Source organism: Frieseomelitta varia, unplaced genomic scaffold, assembly GCF_011392965.1.
Source record: "Frieseomelitta varia isolate USP_RPSP 00005682 unplaced genomic scaffold, Fvar_1.2 scaffold_570, whole genome shotgun sequence".
Taxonomy (NCBI): Eukaryota; Metazoa; Arthropoda; class Insecta; order Hymenoptera; family Apidae; genus Frieseomelitta; species Frieseomelitta varia.
This window is the reverse complement of record NW_025110335.1, coordinates 1-10,234: the sequence shown is the minus strand read 5'-3', so window position 1 is coordinate 10,234 and position 10,234 is coordinate 1. Positions and strand designations below refer to the sequence as shown.

Here is a 10,234-nt window from a genome sequence, read left to right as displayed (position 1 = left end):
TTTTTTTTCGTTTCGTTCCAATTCGATACGTTCATCGAGCCGTCGTGCCGACGAACGAACACAAAAAGCATCGGGCTCGGAGGCTGAATTTAATTTCTCGCGGCCAGGCAATAAACGTTGTCCGCGCTATCTGGCAGAAAAACAGACTCACATATAAATTTTTTTTCCCTAGCGTGGCCGCGCCGCGGCGAATCTCGGCCCGGAACGTTGATTTCAAACTGAAAAGTGCATCGTCGATAGGCACAAAAATCACCGAGCTATTCACGGCGCAGCTCGCCGATAAATCGGACGAATGGGGGGGAGGAGGAGGTAACAATGGTGTCGCTGATTGGTCAGTTTCATCCGCTGACGTGTCTAAACGGCTCGTAATTTGTAATCGTATTATCGGTCATCGATCGATCTTCGATATGAGCTTGCGACAGTCGTTCTTGCCAATCTGTCGTACGACCGTTTCATATGATCCCACGGACGTGCTACACGAGAGAGAGAGAAAAAGAGAGAGAGAGAGAGAGAGAAGGAACAAAGACAGGCAGAGAATAGTGGAACGAACGAGCTGGTTGAGGAGGAGATGGAGGAAGGATTATATCTGTCCAGGGCAAATCAGATTTCTATCTTTCGTTCAGCCGACTACACACGAGCCAGCGGGATTTTTCAGAAACTTCAACGTACAATCTCCAGAGATCTCGCACTGAATGGCACATCACAAGCAGTTGAAGAAGATTTATGATGGCCCCATATCGCAGAATTAGTAAACCGATGTGCGACTGATATCGATTGTAAACGATTGTTGTTAATCTGGACTCGTCTATTCTTCACTCCATTTCTTCCTTATTCGTGAATTATTTCTAGGTGGTTTCAACCCGATGACAATCTAATCTACTATTAAGTTCATTCGACAAATTATTTCTGTAATTCGATGTTGTATTAACATTGTCTTGCGCTGGAATGACGTGCTACGCACGTCGAGAATTTTTTGTCCCAAAATTGCAATATTTCCTCAGTTTTTTAAGTATATTTAAGTATGACCCAGGGAAAACAAATGATAAATTTATTACTTCTCAATAATTTCTATCCAGTGATATCATACCGACGAGTTCAAAAAGAAAGCAACGAGTTATTGTATATAACTTGTTGTAGTTTGGTCACTCGTTATGGTCCGCAATCAGTTGCCCAGCACAAGTGATTAACCTCTTGCACTGGAATGACGTGCCACGCATTTTTTGTTTCAGAATTGTAATACTTTCTCAGTCTTAAGTATATTGAAGTAAATCAAAATATTCGAAACAAATAATAAATTTATTACTTCTCAATAATTTCTATCCAGTGATATCATACCAACGAGTTCAAAAAGAAAGCGACGAGTTATTATATATAGTTTGGTCACTCGTTATGGTCCGCAATCAGTTGCCAGCACAAGTGGTATTTCTTGCGCCGGGATGACGTGCCACGCATGTCGAGAATTTTTTGTTTTACAATTGTAACATTTTCTCAGTTTTGAGTATATTTAAATAAAGACAATAGGCAAAACAAATAATAAATTTATCACTTCTCAATAATTTCTATCCAGTGATATCATACCGACGAGTTCAAAAAGAAAGCAACGAATTATTGTATACGGTTCGGTCACTCGTTATGGTCCGCAATCAGTTGCCAGCGCAAGTGGTTAAATCATCAAAGAGACTGAAGAGAATAATTTTTCATTATTCATTATATTATGTATTATGTCAAATAATAATCTTTGTCTTATACACCGTGACATCGAATCGCACACGTAACACGAATTATAATTTTAATTCTGAAGAATAAACAAATTACTATGAATTTGCACTCGAATTTTAAATTTCGATGGTCCAAATCAAACATAAATAAGATTAATAAGATAATAAATACGAAAATGTGCGTATAATAAATAATATACAACGTTTCAGTGAAACACAACATGTTTACCGAAGAATATTGAAACGAATATCATAAAACGAGAGGTTCAGAACAATATCACGATATATGTAACTTAGTATCTGTGAAATCGATTTTGATATTCACCGCACAAATATATTTGTTATAATTACACAGTTTGCGAACAGAACGGGGGACAGGAAGATTTTGTACGAAAATGTCTACAATCGCGTCCACTCACTACGTGCTCACAATCGCAATTTATATACTTGGCACGATCTCGGCAAAACACCGTAACAAAAATTTGTATGAAAATCTTTGGAACATGCGGCATGTACTCGAACGTGATCGAGAGATCAATAGAGATCGGCATGCAACGGCTTATATGGTAAGTATACATGGATCCCTGATTCCGTGTATGGAACTCAAAGTCCTACCATAATTTATCACCGTTGGTAACATTCAGCCAGCTTGAAGGATTCTCCTCGTTCTAAACGGCCGTGGGGCTCGTAATCGATAACCGATATCTGGAGGCAGCGCGCGTCATCCGACACCGATATCGCGGCAATTGTAGCGCGTAACCGGTGAATTCGCAATGCAAAGAGCCCATCGGCCGAATGGTAATTGGCCGTGGAATAAATTCGCGGTCGATCTCATTTCGCGCAGCAAACTCATAAAGTTCTCCATCGTTCCGGCTTCTCTTGGCAGAAAGAAGACACAGACACAGGGGGTGAGAAGGATGAAAAGAAAGAAAAAGAGAGAGAGAGAGAGAGAGAAAGAAAGAACTGAAATTCTTTTCATCGCAGCCGATATGAAATAGACGTTTGTTCCGGATAAAGGTCGAACCTCGGTGGAAACCGTGGAAACCCGTTTATTGGGCCGAAGAGTAAATTTTCGGGAAAGAGTTAGCTCGATCGACGAGACACATTGCTCGGCCATCTTTCTTCCGCGGAATTCGCCCCATCGTATCGCCGCGCCGGTTCCCACGCAATGATGGAATGATGCGTTTCTGCTCGAGTTCTGTTACTCTTCTTGCGAATGGAAATTATGTCCGATGTCTGATTGAATTTTTTAGTTAATCAGATTGGCAAACGATGCTCGTGTTTCAGATATCTTGTTACTGTTCTCGAAAGAGAGAAAAATGAATTTTCTGGAAATGAAAGTTATAGTAGTGTTTGATGGAATTTCGGCCAACGATATTTGATTAATTTCAGTCATAAATGTAGGCCTGGTTGCAAACGTTTGGCGCTACATAACTATTCTCTCTTACGTCTATAATTATTGTGTGTAATTGTGATTGGTAGACTGTGGAATTTATTTATTAAATACATCGCGCAGCGTTAACATCGACAACTTTGAAAATTCGTATTTTGAAATTGGTTTGGGTCAAAGTACGCAGAACGTAGAACGTAGGACGTGGTGTTTTTGGAATTATTTCGATTGTAGAACAAAAGACAGTAAAAAGTAGAAATTCATATTGAAAAGTATACGTAGAAAGTACACGTAAAAATAAAACATACCTATACGCGCACACTGTAATTAAAAGTAAATCTTTTTCTCGACATAAAGTAAAGTTACATACATACGTATATGTTAATTATTATAATTGATATTTTTCTGTTTATTTCCATTTACGCTTACGTTCGCTTTAATTCTGTATTAAACAATATCCCGAAATGCGGCGGAGTATTGTACGTTTTTTGTTATTACGAACGTTATAAATTGTAGTCTTTGTCACGCGGAATTTAAATATGCTTGATACGCAAAAATTCTACACGTTTCATAAAATATTTCACTGCGGATATTCGAAACGCAGATGATACGTGTGTCAAAATCTAAAACGCGAAATAAATTTTCCTATTTGCGAATTTCAAAAATCGTATTTGTCTCTCGAGATAATTCCCACGAACGTTTACGCTTGCAAACAGAATTAGAATCGAAGTCATTTATCAGCTAGATCAAAATACTGATCTATTTAAAATCTAAAGTAACAAGTCTGTTTAAATTATTACTTATCAAATTACTTATCAAAAAATTACCTGAAATGAATCAGTTATAAACCATTACTTGAGAAAGAATTATTCAAAAAATTATCGATGCTGAATCGATTATTAAATTAAAATTCTGAACGGTTAAGCATAAGGGACGAAGACCGACAATGAGAGCTTTAAGTGAGAATCATTAACCAAATTACCAAACGAGAACAATTAATTAAATTAGTTATTTTTGAATTATTATTTTAAATTACCAAGTGAGAAATTGAAGCAAAATCAAATCAAATTGCTGAGCGATGATCGTTTAAATTATTATTTCATTATCAAACACAGTCGTTGTTATTTCGTTCGATGTTTCATTAAAGTGCCTGTTACGTTATCCAATATTTTCTGCAAAATGAGATTTTACCGCCCCGGTGCGCGAACAATCGTATATCGCAAAACAGTTAACATGAGACAAAATTTATACCTTAGCCGATATTTTTAGAGAAAACAATTTGTAACGTGTGTATATGTGTGCACGTATGTGTCTCTTAAAGACACGCAACATCGCGAATCGAGGTTGTAACCGACTTATTGTTCGAGATAAATCGATCGGTGATATTTCTGCGCGCCAGCGCCAGCACGAGGGTTTTAAACCTGATTCGTTTTCAAAGTTCCACGCGAACTTAAGTAGTTGCCGGGTATATTGGTCTGTTCCACTTTTTATACCGTTTTTCCGTAACTTATAAGCGTAGATATTAAATATCGATCTATCCTTCGTCGGTGGTATATAGCGTGTTTAAAGAAGGGCAGCATCATCGGAAGATAAAGCCCGATGTGTACAATAACGTCGAACGAGTGACAGCGTTTTACAAAATTACTAATAAAACTACGTGCACAAGATGAAAAATTCCGAATGCGATGCAGACAAATTTCAGACGGGGTTCCCTTTTTCATTTCTTTTTTCTTTTTCTTCCTTTTTTTTTTCTTTTCTTTTTTTTTTTATTACGATTGTAATATCTCCTTTGTGTGAGAATTCGAAAACACGAAGGAATATTAGCTTACGAGATCAAAAGAAGCAATTCAGAACAGAGGATATTGCGAGATACGAGTTGGAGAATTCAACGTGGAAACTTGTTATTGAAAAAGCTTTTAAAAATTGTTTCTCCGAAATATCGGTCACGGGTAGTCATAAATTTGCAATTTTCAATATCGATGGAGCGAAGAAACGGACAGAAAGGAATTTAACGTTATTTAACAAGCTTCGAAATAAACTTTATTATAAACGTTATTTCAGTCAGAGAACCTTCATAATTCTACGAATCTCGCACTTTAATTTCCGTAATCTCCGTCCCTACAGCGATTGAAGAGTTTGTTTGCTCTCGTCGCTACGCAATTGATTAAAAATATATACACAAGTAACATAATAACTAAAGACATTGATCGTAAAACGATAGACATTGTTCGTAACAATGAAATTTTGGCTTTCTTACTTTATGAAACGTGAACATATACGAAAGATCGATATTAACCGGTTGCTTCAACGTTACCTGTTACTCGGCTGGAATTGGTTAAGAAAGATTCTGTGTGTTATCATAAATATTATAATTTTGACAATCGTATTGGTACTGGATCGAAACAATTTACATTTTCTCGCATTGATTATATATTTGTTGCATTAGGAACATTAGTTTAAAATAGTTAGAACAGTTGAAACTACAGTGTAGTAATATTTTTAAATTTGATTCATTGTACTATTTATTATTTATCAACTTGTTGTTTCTAAATGGAAATTCAAATAGAAATACTAAATTAGAACATGTCCAATTATAATTAAAAATATATTTATATTGCAGCAGCACTAGAATATCGTATAAATAATGAAATATCAATATAACATTATATCTTACAATCAATAACAAAATAATTGATTTACTTATTAAAGGCTCGAGGAGTATAACATATTACGATAAACTGAAAAAATGTATCAAAAGATGAAATATACAATTTGTTGTCCGTCGTTAAACTTTCAGACCTTTTTGATAGTGTAACAAACACTTGAAGAGCAAACTTTCGTTATTTATTACCCTGTATGTCTCTATTTTTCCTTCCTTCGCGGAATAACCTGTAAATTTCATCGACGTGTTCAGCTCACAGTACATCGCCCCGCGGCATCCTCTCATACGTGCGCGTGTAACGCTCGATGGAATGATCATCGAGCTGTCGAACAATATCGAATATTAATATTTCCTGGGGAACTTCATATCCCTACGCGGCGAAGGCGGATTCAACGGTCGCTTTCAAGGCTATAAAGCTTTGGGTCGGAAGTTCTGTTATTGACTGATAGCCTGTCATCCCGATAACTGCGTCCCGTGTAAATAATTTATCGCGACGGCAACCAAAATGGAGGAAACGAAGCGGCATCAGCATTGATACTGCGCGGCGCTGCACGATTTTCATCCTCGGGAATTGACGTTTCGTCAATAAACCTTTCCTTTACCGGCACTTGGACGAACCTCCTCCACCGATTCTCTTTCCCGTATTCCTCTCTCCGTCTCTCTTTCTTTCCCTTCCTATCCGTTCGCCGGTCCGTTGTCCCCTATTCACTCGCTCGCCGGTTCAAATTTCGCAGGTTCGTTACACGAGCCGTGTTTGCGCCCGATCCATCGCGGGTATGCGTGAAGGATTGATCCTTTAACGCTACGACACTAAACACTACGAACGCCAAATGAAAATTTGTATCGGTGAAATTAGAGAGCGCGAGGAATCGAAAGACCAAAGAACGCGAACGAGAATCATTCGCGAATTCTCTGGAAACGCGATATATTTCTAAATCTGCGAGGCTACTCTAAAAAATTGAGAGACACACCGACGAGTCGGTTGTTAATTCTAATGTCAATTGTTATGTAGTGGCAATATACGAGAGTTTTAAACATGATGTTGTTCAGCCAGTCGCAAAAGTATTTAAGCATTTCTAAATAAATGAATAAAAATCGTACAACAGTTTTTTAAGAGGTCATTCAATCTTCAAAATAATGCTAAATTTAATTACAAAAGGAATTTCTTAATCATTTCTACATACGTCTGAATTTTCACAATTTTCGGCCAAGTATCGTCAATTTCTCCATGATGTAAGGTCATCTTTGAAATAAGAAACAAACTCACGACTATCAAAGTAGAAACCAAGTGGATCGTTATATAATCACTTTTTACGATGTTACGTCAATTTAAATTATCAACAATTTTTCATTGTCAATGGCACAGTTATTATTCTTCGGTGTAGACTGGCGTGTAAGTAGAAACGTCCAGTCTATGGTAAGACCACGATATTCACCCCAATAGGGTACATTGATCACTTGATTATTTTATTATCAAAACTGTTATATTTTACGGCCGAACGTATTACAAATCATTTTTCGCTTATTACCCGAAAATCAAAAAAACATCTGAACCTTAAAGGAATTAAACTTCCATTCGTCATAACATGTTTGTAATATTGTAATATGTTTGTAACAAACACCTTGTAATTTCTAAATACATACATGCTCAGATTGGTTGCTTTTGCAACCAATATAATCATAATAGTCGTACTCTAAACAGAGTTACTATTTATAAAATTTCAAAATTTATTTTATGTTACATGTGACACGTGATATATTCATAAAAAGTTCCTCTACATCTTCACGAAAGTAGTTCGCATGTTAAACAACTTCATTACGCTTCTTAGACAGAACATTCGTAAGAACGTTCGCGTTCTTTATCAACGTGATACAACACATTCGCCGTCTCCTTTATGAACGAGATCCCTAATCAAACAAAGAGGGGACACGAACAGGAAGACGCGAATAACGTCGTTTGAGGCAGCGCTTGCACAGTAGCTTGGCCAGCACCTTTGTTTGTTCGGTAAAATTTCTCGTTTTAACGACCCGTCTCTCGTTCGAGACCTACTGTTTGATCGTTCAAAGAGCGAATGACGGAGCAACGTTCGTCACGGTTCATTCTAGCGTTCATCATTAAAGAGCCAACATTTTTCAGGACCATTTCCCTACTCTTATATCCATGTTGAAGTGGCTGCCTCGAAGAAAATGCAATTAAAAGTTCACTGTCGCCAGTCAGTCGCGGCGATTTCTGTCAAAAGAACGACCTGAAACGCTAAAACGAAGAGTAGAAGGAAATTTCATAATCCGAATCGACGAACCTGAGTTTAGGGAGATTTGCTCGTGTGAGAGGGAATTTGGGAGAACGGAAACTCGAAGGGAAAATGCGTTCTCGCGGGAAGGCTTCACCTCTTCAGAGACAGAAAGTTTTTTGCAATGAGAGGTGTCAATTTTCAATGGGAAAGTAATCTTTCAACTTTGTGACAGAAAGAGAAGATTCGTATAATTCCCACTCCGCGGGAGAATAATTTCTTCGTGCGGTTTGCAAGTGCAATTAATAAAAAAATTAATATAATATAAAATAAAAATATATGCATGATTAATATAATATAATATAAAAATTAATAAGAAATTAATAAAAAAGAAATTATTCCTCGAAATATAACGTGAAACAACACCTTTTCTCCTTTGGACGAAACAAAACGGTGGGAAAAATACAAAATGACAAAGAAGTATCACTTAATTCTAACCGCAATGAAGATGATGGTATTCGTGCTCTTCAAAGAACGCGCTGCTTCTTCGTAAAAGTCTCTCGAGCGTTCCACCCTTTCTAAAAATAAACAACGAGAAGAAAAGAGAAAAATGAGAATACCGAGAGAGAGAGAGAGAGAGAGAGAGAGATGTAATTTTCATTTTTCGCAGGCGAGAAATCGATGAAATTCACGTTCCTTAAAATATGCAAAGCCTGTCGGAAAGCGGGATAGGAAGAGCCTGAAGAGAGTATCGACGAAGGATGGAATTTCATACGCAATCTCCCATCCGGCTACATAATCTGGCTCGTAGTGGGAATAAACAAAAGTTCGCTCACCCGCTGACTTTAATAATGTTACATAGCTTAAAGCTACCCTGTCCGGATATTGTTTCCCGCGGACAAGAAAAAAAAACAAGAACAACCAGGGAACCGAGGCTACGATACCGCGCGATAACGGCGTGATATGGTCCTTGGTTTAATATCACTGGGGCGAATTATAGAGAAGAGAATCTCTCGCCTCCTGAAGAGGACTACCTCGAAATTACCCGATCCTCCATGGTGATCTAATTAAGAATATCGAGAAAAAAGATCAAGGACAGTTGGAGTGCTAAGTGAATTGGTCCTTCTTTTAATAAATTATTTAGGACGAGATAAGATATTTATAAAAACAAGTATCCTACACTTAACAAAGGCCAAACTATAAAGGCCGTAAAACACAATTATCCTACACTTAGAAAAGGCCAAACTATAATGGCCGTATTATCAAGATAAGATATTTATAAAAACAATTATCTTAACAAAGGCCAAACTATAAAGGCCGTAAAAAACAATTATCCTACACTTAGAAAAGTCCAAATTATAAAGGCCGTATTATCAAGATAAGATATTTATAAAAACAATTATCTTAACAAAGGCCAAACTATAAAGACCGTAAAAAACAATTATCCTACACTTAGAAAAGGCCAAACTATAAAGGCCGTATTATCAAGATAAGATATTTATAAAAACAATTATCTTAACAAAGGCCAAACTATAAAGGCCGTAAAAAACAATTATCCTACACTTAGAAAAGGCCAAACTATAAAGGCCGTATTATCAATTATTCGAATGTCCACATAATTACTACTGAAAATTCTTAAATTTATGAATTAATTAATAATTTATAAATTTATAAATCTCGCAGTATAAGTTTCCTCCTCCAAGTTTCAATGTAATTACTTGAATGCCAAACGTCTTTCCGAGTAATGAACAGTGAACAGAAGCGAAGACAATGCCGACGAATTGAAATGAGACACCCCGTAACATTCGAATCTTTGCAATCGCTGGTAACTGCGAACATCGTCACATCGACATTAACAAACGACTAACACATAATGAATAAAATCGTCTATCTTACCGTCTCTTTCTTCCTCCTCGCGGTCTCGAGAGTCTTCTGAAACCAGGACCACTGCTCGAACGGATCGTGCGCGTTGTCGATCATGCTGCCAGCGAAACGATGGAGCATGCGATTGTCGGCGGTGTTCAACCACAAATTCGTGTTGAGGAAAATGATTCGATACTTTTCCGAGCGTTGCTCTATCGTGTAATATCCGGCTGTAACAAGTGCACAAAATCGTCGGATGAGTATAAGCCGGCAGTTTATGCGGAATTACGCTCGGGTTTATTCTTCTTCTTTTTCTTTTCTTTTTTTTTTTTTTCTTTTTCTTTCTCGTCCCTTTTCCCTTCTCTTTCTT

At 37.2% G+C, this 10,234-nt stretch overlaps 1 protein-coding gene across 1 annotated transcript in view; it reads right to left on the bottom strand.

Annotated features, from left to right (window-relative positions):
- LOC122534056 (acid sphingomyelinase-like phosphodiesterase 3a) overlaps window positions 1-10,134 on the bottom strand; it is a gene marked incomplete at its 5' end in the record, with an annotated part of 27,081 nt that extends 16,947 nt beyond the window's left edge. The window contains one exon of the mRNA XM_043664341.1: window positions 9,898-10,134. Coding sequence (XP_043520276.1) covers window positions 9,898-10,134 — 237 coding nt within the window. The remainder of the gene's footprint in view (window positions 1-9,897) is intronic.
- Window positions 10,135-10,234: the final 100 nt, after the last annotated feature.